Here is a 21,562-nt window from a genome sequence, read left to right as displayed (position 1 = left end):
CTTATGCATAAACAAATGAAAATTTGGTTGTGACTGGATCTATCACATTTTAACCTTACTTAACATGATTTTCAGAACAAAGGTATTAATGTCTGTTCTAGACACATTTTAGCAGAAAAGGCTTTTAAAATACAAGGGATGTAACCTTATAGTGATCTGTGGTTGTATGGCATTTTTTCCAGATGAGAGCACAAGCGCTCTGCTGCTTTGCTGGCAGCAGTAGTTGGGAGGTTTTTTTTCCTTGCATTTGCAGCTAGATTATATCTGAGATCAAAGCAGTTGCTCAGATTAAAAAGAAAAATAAAAAAACCCACACTATTTTAATGTTCTTAGCTTTTGGTAAAAAGTCTTTCTTTTTGCTTTAAGAAAAATAAGAAATTAAGTCCTTGCTTTTATTTGAGCAGCATGGGGCAGGACATTATTCACTGCATCTACTCCAAGTACCTTCAGGAGAGGAAGGTGAATATTGAACATCTTTAGGACAGCAATATTCTCCATTGTAAACATCTCTGCTCTAGAGCCCTGAACCACAACAGCTGGATTGACAGCTCCAGCAGTGCTGCATCCTAGGTATGAAGAGCTATGAAGCCTCTAGAGGTTGGGCAATCAAGCCAAAGATCAAGAGCTGGGCCTGCATTTTTTTGGTAAGAAAAGTAGTGTTCTGACAGCACAGTGTTAAACTAAGAAATCTAGAACACCAAACCAACAAGAAAACAACCCCACCTCCTTCAATGGAACCCCAAACTACACCCAGGGCTGACCTGAGCTGGGGTTCCCATACCAACTGCAAGAGGACAAGGACACAGGGAAAGTGACAGCCTCACACTCCATGGGTCTGAGCAAGGAGCACCACTTCCATCCCACTGGCACAGCCCTGCATGTCAAACCCCACACCAACCCACAGATGTTGGAGAAAGCCAAGGGAAGCAGTGAGGCAATGCTAGTGCCCATCTCAGGTTTTACTCCAGTGCTCCTGCTAGGCTCAAAAACAGAGCCACTCGTTCATCATGCATGGTGTCTACGTGACTGGCTTTTTGCAAGGCATTTTAGTCTCCTGGGATTTAGTGGTATTACTGAGGGTTAAATTCCCACCACACCCTCTCAGAGCAACCAAGATAAATGTCTTCCTTCTGTGTGACACATCACGCCCTGCAGAGGACTCGGGTCACTCTGTTCTTGCACAAGCCCGGGTATGTGTCACACGAATAAAGTCACTACGGGCAGGGGGACCAAAGCCAGCGAAGGGATGCTGTGTCCTTACCGTCCATGTGGCTGACTTGGCTGTGCTGGACTGCTGAAATGATACATCGAAGCTGTGAGGTCCTGGGTAGTCTGTGTTGGAAGGGATGGCTGGGGAGGGAGAGAGGGCGTCAAAAGTGGAGCTGGGCTGGGCGTAGGGCGAGGGGGCCGTGACGCTGTTCTGCGCGTGCTCCGTGTTGTAAGGGCTGGTGGAGGAAGAGCCATTCTGGATCTGCTGGTCCATGCTGTTCAGGAGCCCCAGGTTCGTGTACTGCGGCTGCAAAGAGAGGCACAGGAGCATTAGAGGAGCTGCATCAGCACGGGCTGGCCAGACACAGCACAGCCTCCACCGTGGAGGAGGCACAGCATCATCTCAGCACTGCTGCTCATGTCACACCATGAGAGATTTGCAAAGGATATCCCCCTCTTTACACTGTGACTGAAACAGGAAGGAGCACAGCTTCTCACAGTCACACACTGGATCAGCAGCAGAGCTGGGAAAAGAGCCTGTGCATCACCAGGTGATCTGCAGGGCAGAAAGCCATCCCAGGGAGACAGGCTCACTGTGTCTAGCAACACCCAGGCAGAACTTTTCAGAGGTACTGCTGTAACCTGAGAAAAATCAGCAGGTTCACTACAGTGCAACTGCCTCTAACTTGTACACCATCTTCACCACCCTCATGCTCTACATAAAAGCTGTGGATCTCATCCTGCTATACAGGATGACATTAGAACCTGTAACTCAGGTAGTAACTGTGCTCAAATGTGACTCACTGGAAAAACAGTTAGGTGCCACCATCCTATCTGCATCATGCACAATTCCCAGTGACCAGTCACAGGTGGTGGTAGAGAATCAAAATGCTCATCAAGTAGAATGGAAATAGCATGGAGGGCTGCTTCTCATGCTTAAGAACTATCACTTGCACAGTTATGTGTAGTTAACTACTAGTAGTTTAGTGCTACTTAAGTAGCCTTCAAGTACAAACAATACATAAAACAATTGGGAGCCATCAAAACCAAAACTCTTTGAGAGCAGAGTACAGAAAAGTCAAAGGTTAGGTTAAGGACAAGTTAACAGAAAAAAAAATAAATCTAATAACCTAAATTCAATGTTTAGCTGTGGTTCCCGCACCTCAAAGAGATAAGAGGGGAACACAGTTTAGAGGAATGTGACAAGAATAAGCAAATCCTTTTAATGCTATCCTGTAATGTAGCAGTAGATGACAACTTTTCAGCCTGGAACAAAGACCACGAGAAGAAAGGTGAAACTCAGTATGATAGAACGCAATAAATTCCTAGATGACATGGAAAAAGAGCAAATACAAAATTAATTTTCATGTTTTCTTAAAAGAGGAGTTGGGGAATAAGCAACCATCTTGAGGAGAATTTTGGCTTAAACATACAGTTATTCTTCACAAAATGCACAAATAAACATGGATTTTTTTTTTTTTTTTTTTGCCAAAAAACATCACAACACTAAAAGCCTAAGTTCAAAATGGCAGGAGACAAGTTCTGCTTGAGAAAAATCCATCAAGATAAGTGTATCTGATGTTGAAATTCTGAACTACCAAGATTGGAAGCTGGGAAAGTATTCTGGAGAAAGTTACACAACTGCCACTCATTTTTAATCCTCCAAAGGACATGGCACTGGCCAGAGTGACAGCACAGCAGGCAAATGGGATTCAGTCAGGTACGTCAGGTTCACAGCCTCATCCTTGTGTGTGCCATTCAGGGCAAGCAGCACCCCAAAGGTCTGTGGTGCCCATGCCCAGCAGCTCTGGGCTCAGCCAGAGAACAGGCAGCAATAAAGGCATCTGGCTCTGCTGTTAGCTGCTGACACAGCAGAAGGGACTCAGTCTCTTCCTCTCACCCAAGGCTCCAAGCAGCTCATGTCCCTCAACATGCTACAGCTCCAGTCCCACCCAGAGTGATCAAGATCACCTATCTGTCAGTATTTCAGCCAGACTGCTCACAACTTCCCTCCTCTTTCCAACAGTTGTTATTCTTCTTATCAGCCACAAAGCAAAGGCTCCTTGAGTCAGAGCACTAACCACAAGATCCATAACAAAAAGCTTTCTCAATACTGGGAATGCCAGCAGTCCTACTGAAGCTTTGAGGAGCACATCACTCCTCCAAAGACCTGAAAGGGTTAGAGCACAACCTATCTGCTGAACTCTCCTGAGAACTTTGGATAAGCCATTTAACACCCAGCTTTACCCATCATTTCAGCCACAGAGGAAAAACTGGTCCCTTTGCAAAAGATGAAGTGTCTTCCATGCACCCAAAGATTTCACTTTCTGCTGTACTTCCAGAATGGAAGTAGAGAAACTTAATCCACCCACTACAGCTCATCCTTAGGTTTCTAGGAGAAAGCTAGAAGAAGCTAGTATTTTCTGGGGGTTTTATTAGACACTCAGGATGAGGCTGGTACTCTTATCTTCAGTGAGGTACATGGGACCTGCCAGAGATAGATCAGCTTGCTACTAAGAGCTGTGCTGTGAAGGTCTGAGCAGGGGGGAACAGCACAGAAAACTACATTTTGGAAGCTGGGATAGGCTGCAGAGAGAAGGAAGAGCTGGTTCCCTCCCTCGCTCTGTCAGCGACCTGCTGTGTCCTTGGGCAAGGCACCTTTCCTCCCCCTCCACCCTCACCCTACTGCAGGCAGCAAGGTCTGCAGGGCAGGGATTGCTCCTCACCATGTAAAAAGCCCTGCACTTAATGGGCCTCCTTTGTCTCAGGCCTGCAGGCAGCAGAGTAATAAAAGCAATTACATATTGAGCCCTAATCCTGGGTGAACCAGTGACTCAGGTTAGTCATTTGCCCTCCTTGCCTCAGTTTCCCCCTCTACAGCAATGTGTGTTATATGTGACCAGCATCCCTGCTAGATGGGAGAACTTGCATTTAATTAGACTCAAAGCTAAATAGTTGATGGGGGAGAGAGAGCAATCCAGACGGGTTGTTCTTCTCCAAAAGGAGATTGCAGCTTTGGCAACACGGATGACAGTTATGTCTCATCTCCTGCAGGCTATTCACTCAACCAAGACCTATTTAACGGACTTTTGGTACACATCTTCCCTTGAGGCTAATTCCATACAGAAAGAGACAGAATTTTGTACCAGGAAGTCCTTTACCTGCTCAATAATTTTGCATTTCATGAAAAAACAACCTTCCTGCCCCAGAATACCCTAGTGAGACCTGAAGACTTCTGAAAAATGTAGAAGTATCACTCAATTGTTTAATTCCTCATGGAGATTATAATCAGACACACTCCCTAACCAGCAAATGATGAGAAGACAGCTGTGATGAAAACAGTCTCCTACACTAGCTCAGACATACAGACAGCAAAACAATAGTGTTTCAGCTTTCACTTAAAAACTATTTCTCTAATCCCAGGCCACTTAAGCTAATGGGGAAAGATGGCCAAACAAGCAGTCGGTATTAACAAGACAGCACAGCCTGGAAATGCTGAAGGTGCTGCCTGGGATCCAATTAACCAAAAATAATAAAATAAGCGCCCCATTAAAATGTAAGATATCCTTAAGATATTCCAAGATCCTTTTCATTCCTTTCAGTCCAGGGACCATCTGTCTAAATGTTATCAGCGGCACAGCCATTCCACTGCATTTATACACTCACATGCCACAGCCGAATGCCGTGTCCCCATTTGCTCTTTAAATAACTATTAATCTCCTTGCACTTATCCTCACGCTGACACAAGCAGCTGTCGGGCTCCCCTTCTGCCGCCCGAGTCCCACCAGCCTTTCACCTTCCCTGGCCCCGTGGTCCCCTGGCCAGGCAGGTGTCCCATCCCGGTGACAAAGCCACCAGGTTTGCACACACCAGCTCTGCCCCAAGGCAGGCACGGAGCTGTTTGCGCTCAAGGGGTCAACACCTGAGCTGCCTGCAAGGTTTTGGAGGAATCTGATAAGGCTTGGGGAGGCACACGCCTTCTGACAACAGGACAATTAGAGGGGCAGCAGGCTCGGGGAAGGCACACGCAGGAATTCAGCCCCTTGGCCCCAGCAGCGCTGGGGATGGGGAGAACAAAGAGGCTGCAGACTGTCTGCAAGGTGTTGCCCCTGGGGAGGGGGCTGCAGGGCGTGTGTGCACACACTGCTTCCTTTCACCATCCACAGAAAGGAACACAACAGCACTTAATCCAGAAATTAATTCTTGGCAGGTTGGCAGCCCAGCATTTAACACATGCTCATATTTTGCTGTGGGGTCGTTTTAAATGACTGAAATGTAGCCCGGCCACTGATTCCTGATATAAAGAAAAACTATACGGTGGAAAGAAATTAATTGCATATAAAACTGAAAGAACAGATTATCTAATTTTCAGTGCCTTTATTTGCTATTCTGTTCCCTCCAAATTTCTGAAACTAATAATGTCCCTGAACCATTACAAAAACCTTCAGGCAAGTCTAACTGCAAATAATGAGAGCTACAATTATATACTGTACTATGTATTTATTTCAGAACATCATTTCAATAATGCATCTTGAACTATCAGTTTCGTTTCGCTTCCTATATCGCATCAGCTTCACTTTCAGGTTTTCATGCTAACTCATGCTTGCAGATTGGGAGAACCATGGTTCTAACTGCAGTGGTTGCTGAATTAAAACCAGACTGAGAACTGAAGATGGCTTAAGCAGGATTCTGCTGCCAGGAGGGTGGATGTCCCCCGGGAACACGGGGGACAAGGTCCAGCAGAGCCAGTAGCCAGCGGCTCCGGGGCACTTGCCACCAGAGGGCAATGCAAATGCTCCAGCAGGGCGGGCAAGATGCCCCAGCCCACCCAAACCTGAGCCCTTCTCACCCTGCCTCGCAGCAAAAACCCACCCCTGGCTCTCCAGTTTAAAGCCCACTGTGATAATAAAAAAGGTTATGAGAAGGCTGCAAAAAAGACCCTCCACTGGAAAGGAAGTAACTAATGCAAGTCATTAAAAGCTCTGAAGGGGACTTCCACACCAAAAATCCCCTAAAATACAGAGCTCCAGCTATTAACTACCCAGTTAGGAGCAGTTCAGACAGTTTTCTCCACTTGAGAAAACAGAAAAAAAAGCTGCCATCTTCAGGTGTAAAACACTTAGGTGCCTCCACTCCTATAAAAACCTTCTCCCTAATACCAAAAGAATAAGCATTACCATAGACACCTACTGAGTGTTTCAATTTTCACTACTGGATCTATGCAGGTCACAAGCAGTGTCCAACTACCCAAAAGCTGTGCAAAATATCTGGTACTTATTCTCCAAAGATATGAGATTATGAAAATAATAAACTACCACGGTTATTAGCAACAAGATTTGCACAAAACTTCAGCAATTCTGTGCTTTGCCCTTAACTGCACCACAATGATGAACCAGGGCTAACTCTTGTAGGACTAGTAAGCAACTTAAAGCAATCTTTCAGATATTCAGGGAAATATTCAGATTCCTGTTGGAGAACAGCTATCTTAAAAGCAGCAGGATAAATGTTTCCTATCCAGCTCAGATGACGGACACCTCAAATACAGCCAGAAATATTTAAATCCACCTAATTTTCCAACTTTCCTAGTAAAGGATTTTAGTAGGTGGAAATAAGTCCCTTAAGCTCAACAGAAAGGCTTCTATCACAATTATTAACCAAGATATTGCTGACTGCCAGTTGCTCAGATGGCAGCTGATACAATACCCCATGTCAGCACTCTGCTTGTGCCATGACAGAGCAGTGCCAAGAAATAAGCCATGGGCTCCACCCATGGCCCTCAGCTAAAATCAGGGCTGAAGCAGAGATAGCTCACTCATCACAATGAAAGCTGTGATTTGGTTTTCCTCACTGTTTTCTCATATAAAAAACCTCAAACAAAAAAAATAACCAAAACCAGAATTAAAAAAAAAAAAAAGAGAGAGAGAAAGACTAAAAAATTTGTTTATGAGGAACAAACTCAGTTTGGACACTGCTCTGGTCCCCTCCAAGCAATGAGGGGAAAATGTGCACAGCTCATTTCTACACCAGCTCAGCCACATTTCCCTCCAGCTCCAGTTCTAAAACAGAAACCAATCCTGTGGGTCTATTTTGCAGAGGCTTTGCCACAGAGCCACTGTGAAGCTGAATACACCAAGCACCTGGAAACCCTCAGATAAAATGATAACGTGCACCATATACTCAATGTGAAAAGCAAGGGAACAAATAACTTCGGTTGAACCAAAGATATCAACAGTTACCAAGATTGATTTGCTTTATTACAGTGCCTGGAAACCTTTGAGCAATCCTGTTGTTGGGTCATTCCTTCTTCCAGGAAGAGAGGAGGCTATTTCCCATCCCAGTGGTGTAACAGGTTCCTCTCCTCATTTCAATCCCATCTTTAAGCAGGGAGCACAAATACTTCTGCACATCTCCTGTACTATTGAGAGGGAAATCTGTTTGATAACTACAGGGCTGTGCAATATGTACAACCACCACAATTTTAAGAAACTAAATTGAAGACTAATAAAGAGAAAAAAACACTCTCTTTCCAAGAAGAACAAAACCCAAAACCCCATGACACGCATGATCCTCTTGCACAGGTATTCCGTGCTAAGTAGTTAGATAACCCCAGGAGTCACCTGGACAGCTTCCAACATCACCTAACTACATAAGGAAAGCCTAAGGAAGACACTACCCATTTCAACCAGCTGGGGAGGAGAAAAAAAAAACCAAACCAAACCAAATCCCCACAACTACTCTCCTCCTCTCAAAAAAATCCACCATTAACTGACCAACTAAAATCATACCACTATGTTTCCAGTTTAAAAACTTGACTTCTCTGTCACTTTACTAGAGCAACCCTTCTGTCCCAGCCATCCCAAACAGCCCTATGGCCCCTTTGGTGAACTACACACCACAGAAACTGAACAGGAGAAATCAGTGCACACCACTAAATTGCAAACACACAGAGAATCACACTTAAACAATCTGCCTTGTACACAGGAGGAGGCAGAAGAGCCTGTGCCATTTTCACTGGGATGAGCTATTCCAGCAGGCACACACATCTACACCCTTTAGGTTCAAAGTAGCAGCACAACTTTGAGAGCCATACCCTGCAAGGCTGCAGGTCACATTTCACTGAGCCACAGTACTGTTGAACACAGAAATCCATGTTCAAGGTAAAAAGTCTACATATGCAAGTATTTGTGGGCTCAGAGAATGAGACAAATTAATGAAAAGCAATGAGGGCCCCACAGGGGCTGTAAGCTTCAGAATTGTTGTGTTCCCCACAGCTGCAATAGTTTTCTGTTTTAGCTAAACTTTGAGTTTTGCCCCTTGGTTAATTCATTTAACTCAGCAAGAAGTGCTTTTCAGCCAGAAGCAGGGTGCCTTTTAAAACAAGCACAGCCCAAAGGAGGAATGCCTGTAATTCCTGACTCCTACCACCTGTCACAGGTTCACGTAAAAGACCCCATCTAATTCAGGGATTATCAGAATGACAGTGCATCCCACTTCACAGAAATATTAAGGCTGGACACTCTACACTGTGTAAATACTTCTAAATATTTTCCAGTGCATATAAAAATAATATCCCTGACCTCCCCAGGGTAGCATTTTAGGCTCTTAAAAAAAATTCTAAATTGGGCTCTCAAAAAGAGTTCCACTTGCATAGTAAGCAATGGTGTTTCTTAAAGTCAGAACATTTTAGGGTTTTTAGACTATAAAACAAAAATGCATTTCATAAGCATAAACCACTTTCATTAGAGTATCTCAGCTAGGCTCAGTTATTGTGAAAATTCAAACAGTTTAAAACAGGAAAGTCCAAGATCCGCCCCCACTGCACACATTCATTTCTTCACCCTGAGCTTGTGCTTAACAATTTGACACGTAATTTGAAAACGTACAAACAAAAGAGAAAGGATGGCAGTAAAAAAAAAAGAAAATCCTACAATATCATCTCTATGAAATATATGAAATCACAAGATATTAGAACTCCATGATCTTAAAAGAAATTGATTAATAGCCCAAACACTCAGCTTCCTAAAACTAAAAGAGGCCAAGAGTTTCATGCATTCTCCTATTACCAGCTGGACAATACAACATCAAAGATCTGAAGAGCCATAAAGTGCAGACAAATAGGAAAAGCACTCCCTCATGCTCCCAGGAGATGTAAACATAACTGAAGACAAAGAGCTGCAGAAACAGAAAGAACAGAAAAAGACTGCAAGATCTCAGCAAGGCTTTTTTTGCCTGGTTTCAGCGGCTGAGAACAACTGTAAGATCCCAGCTCGTCCAGAAATCATATGTGCTGAGTTTGTACAACAATGCTGAAAAGTTGGATATAAAAATAAACACAGAACTTTAAACATTAAGAGAAACCAATTAAAACAAATGGGGAGGTAGGACGAAGAAGCAGGGGCTGGAGAAGAAAACTCCAGTTGTTGATTAAAGCTACCTTGTTTTTTAAACTCTTTACTGGATGGTAACCATTGATGTTATCAGTCATTTCAGACATGCAGCATTTTCTTGTGTTGAGAGGGCAGCTTAGGCTGGACAGGATATCTGTGTGTCATCCACAGTGAAAGGCTGCAGGCACTGTAACTACCAAAGTATGGCCAAAGGGCACAAGGACAGTGAACAAACTAGGTCAGAATAGAGCCAGGAATTGAAGTTAGCTCCCAAATTCATCATTATGCTCAATAAAATCCGAATGCATCATCCTTTAGACACAAAGGTAAAATACTCCAGCTAGGTAGCATTTGAGTCAGAACAAGAAATTCAGATCATCTGCAAGTTAAATAAGTCAAGCAGTTACACACACATAGGAAAAAAAAAGAAAAAAAGAAAAAGGAAAAAAAGCCACACACATAAACCCCCCACGCCCACTCTTTGAAGCATGGTGCAACTATGGAATATAAGAATTCATAAGAAGAGTAAAAGGAGGGCAAAGGGCAGATTAAAACAAGTTTGAGCAAGCAGAGGAAAAGGGTTACACGGCAGCATCAGAGTCCCTTATAGATAGAAAGACAGATCTAGTGGATTTTCTAATGTATTTGGCCATTTCTTCTGTCCAAATCAAGCAAGAAAACTCCTTGATGGTATTCCCAAAAGCCTGGACACAAAATAGGAGACTCAAAAGCTTTCAAGATTGAGGGAGGAGTCAAGAGGACTGGATGCCAAATTCTGATTAGATCCCAACTGCAGAGAACAAAAGGAGGCAGGGTTTTACCTTCCAACACTATTTTTGTATGAAAGCAGCTCTTGGCCTGGACTGAGCTGGCATTGCCTGAGCCCAAGGATCTGTTGGGGTTCAGTACAGCAGGATACACACAGCCAGGAGAGCCCCCTACCCACCCTGCCTCTGTGGCTCACATCAGAAACAGCTTCACATCACTGCTGCAGCCTGCTCAGAGGTGAGCAGGAACTTTGTGGTGTTTTCCAAAGATGTCAAGCTGTGCACACACAAGACCCAAGAGCTGGTCTGTGAGAGAGGAGGGTGTGAGTGTACACAGACAATATGCATGCAAAGGCACTGCTTCTTTCACAGTGACTTCATCAGCTTTACAAACATAAAAAAAAAATTCTCCCCAACTGTTTAAATCACTTTGCCACATATTCTGCACATGCAGGATTTCCAATGGGCTCTCTGGCATGGGACCTACAATGTCTAACAGCAAAACTGGACCCAGTTTTCAGTACTTCCCTCCCTGCCCACTACCGCTGACTTCAGCAAACACCAGGACACAGTGCCATGGTCACTTATGCAAGACACAGCTTCAGCTATTTACATTTGAGATATTCAGCTGCACAGACCTTTCCCTGTCCAGACAGAAAGGTGTTCTTCCAGACTTTTGAGTAACAATATACCTGCTAATTTCCACCTGATACCACATTAAACACCCTACCCCCCCCCCAATCTGAACATTCATAATTCCTTTCAGACACAAAACACAGCAGACTGACCAAGACTCATCTCAACTTTGCCACCTTAATATCAAGCAATGATTTCCCATTTCCAAAGTATTGGTGACACCTAGCCAGTGCACATTCTGGTTTCCTTTTAAAAAACTTCTTGCACACTTTTCTGCTGCTGAAAAAAGCTGTGGGGAGACTTGCTAATCTATTCAGCTCTAGTCAGTCACCACCAGCAGTTCTGAGGGAGCCAATTTTTCAACCATGGATGAAATGCAGAGTAAAACTGCAGCAGTGAGAAGTAACAGTAGAGCCTTGCAGAGGCTACTGAGAATCTCAGAGATATAACTTAAATCTGCAGAGCCCAAATTTTACAGAGCACTCAAAACTTCATTATTTTTTTGAGTTATCACTCTCCAAAAAAGACTTTTGTGATTCCCAGAGACACATGATATGACCTAAAAAATGCCAAAACAAACAAGCAAGATTATTAAATATATTTTTCAGTCATTTCCCATAGAGCAGAGAGATCCAAGTGCTGACTCAACACTTCTGCTGGCATCCACCTATTCCTATTGTTCTGCTCCCCTGGCTCCCGAGGCGCTGCACTCTGTTCATCATCCCCTGACACAGCTGGACCACAGCTCTGCAGCACAACCAAAAAGCCCAGCACCTCCTCCCCTCTCCCCAAAGCTGGCAAGATTCTTTGTATTTACTTCCTAGATGTGGATTAAAACTGAAAGATTCATATCTGCTGAGACACAATCCATCCCTTTCATTCCCAGACACTACCCCACCATAAAATATTTCCCCTTCCCTCCCTAAACTGGGTGTTTCCTCCCATTTTCTTGCCCTTGGTAAAAACATTCATCTTCTTGCCATCTTGAGGAAGTTGGACTCATCTCAAATTTCACCAGGTCCCCTTGTATACCACTTCCCAAAGTCCTTGGGGGGAAGTTTAATCCGGATCCAAATACTGGAATCAATCCCAAGAGGCTGCTGAGCTCCAATCAATGTATTTATTTCCAAGCATGCTCAGCCTTGCCACTTGGGTCCACTTCCAAAGGGAGAGGACGACTGAGCACAAGCCCAGAAATACATCACACCTCAAACCATCCACTCAAGATACTAACACACACATCCTGATTAAAACACTGCTCCTTTAGGTGTTCCACTAAGACCCCAGGTGAAACAGCAAAAATACAAGATATCATTGAGTGTTCTTGGATCAGCTCCCAATTCACGCAATCCTAGTACCAATTAAAAAACAAAACTCAACAGGTAAAAAAAGGAGAGAGAAAAAAAGAAAAAAAAGCCAAAAACAACCACCTAAAAGCTCCCCTGCACATGGCCCATGTTTTTATTGCTTGCTTGTGCTTGGAGCTGATAACAATAGTCAGTGATTTCAAACAAAAATCACCAAATTTAAATTCAAGTTCCCAAAGAGGACCCAAGTTTACTTTGCCAGTGCCAAGGATGTAAACCTTTCCTGTGTCTTATCTGAGACTTCCTGAACAGTTGTTTCATATTGGGTTTGCTCTTTATATTAGTAGCCTCACAGAAGTAAAACCCCAATCACCCTAATTACCTTCTGCTCTTTGTTCCTTGCTCAAGCAGCTAAGCTAACCCTCTCATAGGCTCTCCTTTAGGAGAGAGCTGAAATTCTCACCCAGGACTCAGTGAGTTTGTAAGAAACAGTGCAGAGAACCATAGGGGTGAACCTTTCTTGTCAGGAGCTCACAGCCAAATCAGCGCTTGCAAAGCCCTGTATGTTCTGGGCTGCTAAACAAAAAGCTTCATGCCATTATTTATTTAGGTCTGCTCCTACTGAAAAGCAGCTCTTTAATCCATCTGACAATTACAGCCTCTTTTTCCAGCACAGCAAGGTTCTGATGGGAAGCTCTGAGAGAGACTGAAGACTTCTCAGAAATCACTTACTGCTGTACCTGTAGAAGCCAAAAAGCCAAAACAAAACAGGGAGATTTTTAAGAACAGCAAGTTTATTCATTGCAGAGACCCACCCGCACACCTAACCATGGCTGAGCTCATGTGTCAGTCTAGAAATCAGGGCCTTGCAGAGCTGAGAAGGGACTGCAAGGATCATGGCACTGAGACTGAATCCAGAAAACACGTGCAAGGGAAAAGAAGTTGAACCTTAACACCCTTGGAGAGAAATTATTTTCCTCTTAATTCTACTTGATACCACAAGTGACTTGACACTAACCCAGGCCAAGTGGCAGAGACAACTTTGAGCTCACTTCTCTGCTGGAGAGGATGAAGTGAGTGCTGCTGCTGGAGTACAAGAAGCTCCTCTCCTTTCTGATGATTTATGCAACCTTGCTTTAAAAGACTTGCATTCATTTTATTGCCTACTCTGCACATTCTCAAGAGGCGTTGGAGGCAGTGCCAGAAAAATAACAGGGTTTAACAATGTCTAGCACAAATCCATGAGTGCAAGAGCTCCTTTCTGAAGCGTTTCCAGATTTTTTTTTCTCACTGGGAACATTTTGTAAATAGAATTTAAAATTTGCCTTGAGCCAGGCAACACCCGCTTTTATTCAGCCCTTCACGATAATGAAATAAGTAGTTTCTCCACTAGTTATAACTAATGCCTTCCAGAGGAAAAAGTGCAAAGCAAATGGTTTACACCCTCTCACATCCCACATCCATTGCAGATGCCATGTCTTCTTCATAGAACTACTGAAGCTTCTGTCTCACAGTAAACAGAGCTGCAACTGGAAATAAACACTTCCACAAGGCATAACTTGACAAACGCAAACCAAAAGGTTGCCAGCAGATGGGCTGAAACAAGGTAGAAAAAGTTCATTTCTAGTGTTTCTCTATGTACAGGGAGGAAAAAAAAAATAAAAGCAGCAATTTCACTCTACTTAAAACTATTAGTTTCTTATTTAAAACAAACCAAGCAAAAAGAAAGAAAGAAAATAGCTTCTGAAGGAGCTAGGCAATAGCATAACTGGGCTCATATTGGAAGAAGTCAGAAATCAAGTGTTGGTCACACTTGAAGATTCAAACCATCAGACCAATAAAAAAAAAAAACCCCAAAAACCAAAAAACAACTCAAAAACAGCAATCCCCATGGAAAAAAAAACATTTCCAGACTATGGACACATATATAGATATATCCATATATAGATAATTTCATCCTGTCTCAACCAAGATCAACTTACAGCAAACAAAATGGATCATCAGTTGCAACCACTTCAAGATGTAAAACATCCTGACCACACTGCAAATGGCAGCTCCTTTTCATCTCTCACACTGAAAAACTATTTTTATACTTGAAAATACTTAGGTGGGTTTTTTTTCCAAATGAAACAAACTGAGATCATCTTTCCCCGATTTCTTACTGCTTGCTAACCTTCCTTTTAACCATGCAAAATTGTAAAACGGAGCTGCAATTTCCAATCTTATGTCAAGTGTAATTACAGGACTGCACAAACCCCGGAGCATGAACGTAACTGAGCAGTACCAACATTTCACATACAGCCAGACTTCTGCACAATTTAAAGCAGTACAGATGGCCCAATATCATCAGGCTTCATTTTTGTGTGATAGAGCACATATTTCATTTTTTCCACCCACAATCGCTTGTTTCTGGGCTACACCCATAGCCTTAGACTGCTGAGGTCCCATCACTCCACCTAAACAAGGAGAGGATTTCTCCAGGCAAAATCCCCAATTCACTATTCCACATGCAGGTCACATTACCTGTCCTACCACAAAAGGTGTTTGGTACCCTACCATGGAACAAAAGGCCATGACAAACTGCTGCAGTGAGGGGCTGGATCCTTACGGGAAGCACACTCAACTCCTGCCCATCCCCATGTTCCTCCTGCAGCACGATCCCCTTGTTCCAGCCAGGAGGGAGATGGGCACAAGGCAAGGGGCAGGTCTCAGCTTCCCACCACCCATCTCTCTGGGCTTCTTAATTCTCTTCACTGGCAAAACCCAAACAGGGCAGTAGCATCCACTTAGTCTGTCAACGCGTTTCCAACCTTAGGCTTTTCCACCTTGAATGCAGTTTGAAAACCTCTTGGAGAAAAACAAAAACTGGTTATATAGGGCCTCTACAGTCTTGCAGAAGACCTTTGCAGCCCAAGGATAAGACACATGCCTTTCAAGCCTGCACAGATGTCATCACATGACAAAAACTTCAATCCCATAAGTGCAATTATGGCAAAATCGAAAGATGAATGCACAAGAAGTGTAGCTGGAATTGCAGGGATACCAGCAAGGAACACAACTTCCAATGCATCTCCCTATTTCTTGCTCATAATGACAGACTGTGCCCAAACATGTGGGGTGTTGATACCATTTAAATAGAGGCCACTGGAAGGCATGGAACTTGCATCTAAATCCTGCAGTTCAGGGAGAGGTTTCCTTCTCTGGGGATTGGGAACTGCTGCCTGCTTAGAGCCAGCAGAACTTCAAGACAGCGTCACAAATAGGAAAGCAGGAGACGGGGTCAGGTTTAGCCAAAACCTTCTTACTTGAGAAAAAACATTAGGCTTTATAGAGTAGCTAAGTGTTTTCATCTTCAGGTAAGACAGATGTGGGGTTCAGAGGGTACTGCACTGAATCCTTTCTTCCTGGTACATCCAGGAAGGAAGCAGGTGAGCTGCTGTCCAGGCAGTGACCAGGCAGCATCCCTCAGAGATCACTTCCCTTACCCCCAGGTTTGGTTGAGGGCCATGATGACTATGCCATACGGTAAAAATCAGCCAAGGGCAGCCATGGCTTTGTCCTCTGGTAGTTCTCAGCCAAACCCAGACTGACAGCAAGGATGATAAACCCTGGACATGCTTATACTGCACATCAATGAAGCTGATGCTCAAAATATCAGTTACATCTCAACCCCCAGATTATTTAACCTTATTTTAAGGTTTGCTGAACCCATATCCCAGATAGGCACAATAAAGGTTTCTCTGAGTGAGGAGGTCCAGCTCCCCCAGGACATCCTTCCAGGCCACCCTGGAGCCCCCCACACCTGCTCCTACAAAGAAAAGGCTCACACCCAGGGCACTACAGCTCAAACACACATCTGAATAATTACTTAAAAGCAAAGAAGGAAAAGGAAAACAAAACCAAAAATGCACCCTTCCGAAGAGGCTATCCTAACCCTCAAAGATATTTACAGCCATACTTATATAGCTTTTCTTAATTTTCAGCATGAAGGAACGTTGCCAAAAACTCAAAGCAGTGCACAAGTTTTTAGTATAAAACTAGTTTTCCCCCTACCCCTCCCAAAACTATGATAAAAATCTTAACGGAAAGAGATTCTTTAATTTGTCTCCCTCAAAGAGCAGGAAGATCTTTGGGAAGGATGATGGATATAATCAAAAGTCATGGCACATATTTCTTATCACTGTTTGAACAAGACGTGTTTATTCTTTTGGCAATGATTTAATTTGATTTTAGCAAGCACTCCAAACTCTGCATCATCACTCAGACAAACTGCAGAGGAACCCAGAGTTCCTAAAGGAATTCTCTACTGCTCTCATCTCCCTCCACAAGGGCTCAAGAAACTTGGACAAGACTAGACAAACTTGTACTCCCTTTCACACCCAGTTTTGTTCATGCTTTCTCACAAACATTTGTGCACAACACAAAATTCCACATGTGGAGATGAGGCAGGAAGACACAACGACATTCAAAGGGTTCCTGTTCATCAGCACCTCATCATCCTATTAATAACCACCCAGAGTCTCTCTACTTCTCACATCTCCTACTCATAAGCACACGAGAACAGATCTCCAGGGTCATCAAGTCCAGTTCTCTACCAACAAAGAGCTTAATTGTTCTTGCAGCTGACCCAGATCAAATGCTGGGATAGATTAGGCTGGAAAAGTGGCCGAAACAGGTTCCACCTCCAGGCTCTCAGGGCTGTGATTCACTTTAACACCCCTCTCCCCTTTTCCCAAGCAGATTTGCCCCGTTTGGGAGGAGCCCATCTGATGGTGCTCGGCACCAGGCTCGCAGGCAGGGGTGGCACAGGGCTGTGGGTGACGGTGCGAGCTCACCGCCCTGACCACAGAGCCTGCACTGGGGCTTGTGCAACAGCCCATTCCCAGGCTAGGAATGCACTCCCAGGGCAGAATGCAGCACAGCCAGCGTGAAGATGGCAGAGCTTGGCATCTGCCAGCACGCAGCCAGCATCCTGGGGTGCAAAGAACTTCTAGAAATGGGTTTGGGATGAGAGAGGACTCCTTGCTCTTCATTTTAAAACTTAGTTTTTAATATGGGGGGAAATTAGTTCCCCCCTCCACCCTTAAATAAGGGCCACTTGCAAACCCAAAAGCTAGTGTGTACTAAGTTTTTCATGAGCTGGTATGCCTACCTTGTGACCAACCCAACAACAGCTCTAAAATCCGAACTGCAATTACTAATGGCAACAAAGCGCTGCTACCATTTACACAGAGAGCTTTTTATTTTTTCTTCTTTTCTAAGGAAATCATGCCAAAGTCTACTTCTTGTTTGCAAGCTTAAGATGGGCGAGGCCCATCGTCACCGATATATTTTAATTGAGCATTAACGAGTCTCCCTCTCTTTCAGACAGGTCATTAGCAAGGCTGCTCTTCCTCAGAAGCCAAGCCAAGTAAACGCTAACAGGGTTTTCCTTCCCCAGAGTACAATGCTTTGCTGGATGAACAAAGTCAGTGCACCTTGTTCAAATCCAATAAGGTAAGAGGGAGAATTGGGAGGGGGGGAAATCAGAGCTGAAGCCTTTTAAAAAGCTCCCCTGACAGCAACAGTGACGAGTGGCATTTGAGCGGAGCGAGAACGCTCCTGAGCGCATCGTTATGACAGATGAGCCCAGCCAGTCAAGCATAGGGACTCCACAGCCCCACTGCTGCTATTCAGCGAAAGCTGATCAGATAGCAGCAGACAAATAACACCAAGCAAACACTCCAAGAAGTGCTCTCTCCACATTTAAGAGTTTATAATTAACCTAGGAAAAAAATAAAAGTCACCCATTTGGGTCTCCTGGACAGAGGCAGCAGAGGAGCCACACGCACACGGGGCTTTGGGCTCCCTGCAGAGAGGGATGGGGAGAGCACACTGGTTCCAGTTTACCACTCGCTCTCCCCGAGTCACAGACCCACCATCCCAGGCGTGCAAGCCTCAAGTAAACCTTCAACAGACTTTCCCTCGCCTCCTGTCTCATCTCCTAGCTATGCTCTCCACCTTTCAATTTCTATTTTGCTTTCTCTTCCAAGAGGCTGAGCTTCTGTCTGCTTTGGGGCTCGTACCCTGTGCCCTCCACTCAAAGCCTTTTCTTCAGTAATATACACACATACACACACACACAGAGCTTTGGCTGCTTTGCCACTCTGGCAAGTGTCAACACAGCTGCTGTCTCCGCTGGAATGTAAACCAATATTGTCGTTAGATCTCCCTCAACCCCTGGTAACTTCCTCCAAGATTTGCACAGCGTGTGGCAATCCTCTCCACTGCCACCTTACAAAGCATCAACCCAGCTGGTTAAAACCAATAAAATAAATAATTTCAAAAAAATGAAATCAAAGCTGCACCTGAAGTTCGCATCCCACTCTCGCCCATGAAGTGCAAAGGGCTATAGAAAGCAAAATGCATTCATTGTACCCGTATTTATCCTCATATAATATGCTTATACAAACACTCTGTGTAAAATACCTTGCTGCTGCAAGTTATGAGGCAAGGTATTAACAGCACTGAGTGAAAGAGGTATTGGTATGGACGCTAGCGCAGCATTTGCGGCGGAGAATCTTTGTATATTATTTTACTTTAAAAAGTAACCTAAGAAGGGATTTATAACACATTTTTAGTTATTTCCTAGATACCATCCACTTTAAACCACAGGCAGTGATTTTGGCAATAAAAGACTCGTAAACGAGTCATAATGCAGATAACACAGCCAATATTCAGAGTGCTACAGGAATGCAATCTGTGTGCATTTTCTCCATAAACAACTGCCTTGCTCCTCCAATAAAAAAAAAATAATGTTGGCTGATCAGGGCTCCCAAAACAAATTCGTTGTCCCAAACAAAGATTTGAAGTTCACACTCATTCAGATATTTAGCCCAACAAACTCTGTTTCCCATTGTAAAATGCAGAAGTCTCACAAAAACAAGTGTATATTCTGCACCTAACTTTAGCAGTGAAGAAATTGCATATATTCACTAAAAATGAAAATATATTAGCGATATCACAGCTCAAACCTAGAGTCCTTACCTCACTATACTGGGACTGGGCATTGTTTTCCAGGTACAACATGTTAGCAGTCAAATTGATCAACGCTGCTGTTCTTTCTTCAGGCTCCAGGATTTTGACAAACACCTCCCACCCCCTGGAAGACCCTAAAAATATGTGATGCTACTGTGGAGATAACAGGACTCGGAGTGTGCCTCTCTGCATAATTGAAGTTTCCCTTATATACCTAACTATAGGCAAGGAGGAGGAGGTGGGGCTCTCCTGCCTTACCTGTCCAATCTGTCAAAGTGCCACCTGGAGTCCTCCACTCCAATGGAGAGAGGCCTCTCCCAGCTCATTAAGTAGTTAGAATTCCTTATCACCAATCTCTAAAGAGCAAAGGGAAGGGAAGGGGGGGGGGAGGAATGGCCAAAAAAAGAGAAAAGAAAAAAGCAAGAGACAGGCAGGGAAAAGAAAGAAAACAATAACTTTCCCCTGTCACTTTTCTACAAGTTTGGGAACTCGAAAGAGAGCTATGGAATCGCTCTAAAGGAGCTGCTCCAAGAAACTTCTCCTATTTATTTTCTACAAAGATTCCAGAGTTGTTTTTTTCCAGGCACAAGCTTTGCTGCTACCAAGAACCAAAACGTTCAGGAAGGGATAGAGATTAAATGCTCAACACCAGTGGTGCAGTAATGCAGCCGAGTATTTGGCTGCTGCTGCGAGCAGACTTGGGACAAAACCCCCAAGCAGCTTTGAGAAAATCAGTGGTTCCATGCACCATAATCCAGCTACATTCTGTCACCTGTGTGCTCCTATCCATAACCCCAGCAACAGGTCCTGTGTTTGCAGGGCATCACACCAGCTCCGTTTTTCTCCCCCCTCCTTTCCATCTGTTACGAACTTGCATCATGACTAAAAAAGTTAAAAACCCCCAACTCGTCCAAAGGGATTCGTGTGTTGAAATAACACATGGGAGAAGTTTTTGAGCGCCTCTCGGTAAAAAAAACACTTGGACCGGATGCCCACAGCAAACTTTTCAAAAGATAGGAAGAGCACTGAGCCGACATCTGCAGGAGAGATCGTCACAGTGATTTCACTGCGGACAAGCAGCCAAGCCCCTGTGGTGTCGCGGTGTGCCCCGGGGAGCCCCCAAAACCGGGGTGCAGGATCCCCGAGCCTCGCCGGGCGAGCGGGATGCGCGGCGCAGCGAGGGCAGCGGCTGCCGGAGCAGGAGAAACAGAACACCTTTCCAAAGGGGAGACACAGGAAACCCAACATCCCGATCGGAGCGCGGCCCAGCCTAATGACAGCGCTCCGAACTTTCTTTGGGGACCCGCCGCCACGCAGGGCTCTGCCGAAATGCAGAGCGCTGACTGCCCGGGGACACAGAGCCTCCAGCTGCGGGGGGCAGCGACCGCCACAGGGGCTGGGCAGGGAGGGACAGGGGCACGGGCAGGGCTGCCACCCCTCACGGGCTCAGCGCTCCCCGCCCGAGCCCCGAGCCGCCGGCTCTGCCCCGCCTCGCCGCGGCATCATCGCAGCCCAGCCGCAGGCAGGGCCAGAGGCAAGGCAGCGCTGCCAGCAGCCTCTGCTGCTCGGGGGTGACGGCTCCTGGGCTGCCCTCCTGCCACACGGCACCTCTGCAAACTACACTGCAAACTCGCCAGCCTGTTCCAGGCTGGAGCAGGCAGCGCATTCCTAAGGCTGCCACTAATGAAACGGGGCAAAACCGTCTTCAGGCAGGAGGCGGAACAAGAACTAACACAGGGCAGGGGATTAGGGAGTCCTTGCCGCAAGAAGCGGGTGTCTGATGTCGCTCTCACCCTGCAAGCACAGCTCACCGGAGCTGCTGGTGCGAGCAAAAGGCTGGGAGCATTGCCAGTGCACCTTCCCGACTCCTCCTCACCGAGCACAGTGCAAGGAGGCACTTCCAGAACAGGCTGCAGAGAGGAGCACCGAGCCCTCCCGACCTAAAACCACCAGCAATATCCCAGCTCAGCTCAGAGCCACACACACCTTCAGTGCTGCTGAGCACACAGCCAGTTCCCCAGATGACAGGAAATCTCAAACCGCTGCCACAGCCCCTTGCCCTCCTCTCCATCCTCCCCAGCACCTCCTCAGACCAGGGGCTGTGCCCGATGTACTTCTGATCTCAGCGATATGGGCACAAGCCAAAAAGCCACACCAGTGCTAATCTGGAGATGCAGGTAAAGTGTGCAGGGAGCAGCCACAGCACCGTTAGCAGAACGGGGCACCCTGCAGCACCACT

The 21,562-nt window shown here is 45.1% G+C and overlaps 1 protein-coding gene across 11 annotated transcripts in view; it reads right to left on the bottom strand.

The window, feature by feature from the left end:
• TP63 (tumor protein p63) overlaps positions 1-21,562 on the bottom strand; it is a 99,481-nt gene that overhangs the window by 46,666 nt on the left and 31,253 nt on the right. For 8 of the 11 annotated variants that reach the window (XM_079314915.1, XM_079314917.1, XM_079314914.1 and 5 more), the window contains exon 4: positions 1,262-1,516. In XM_079314915.1, coding sequence (XP_079171041.1) covers positions 1,262-1,516 — 255 coding nt within the window. Of the gene's footprint in view, positions 1-1,261; positions 1,517-19,332; positions 19,484-21,562 lie in introns of those variants that run through there. The other 3 variants (XM_079314923.1, XM_079314924.1, XM_079314916.1) reach the window with 1 other exon arrangement.

The sequence above is a fragment of the Erithacus rubecula genome (genome assembly GCF_903797595.1).
Source record: "Erithacus rubecula genome assembly, chromosome: 11".
NCBI lineage: Eukaryota > Metazoa > Chordata > Aves > Passeriformes > Muscicapidae > Erithacus > Erithacus rubecula.
This window is presented reverse-complemented; position numbering and strand designations above follow the sequence as displayed.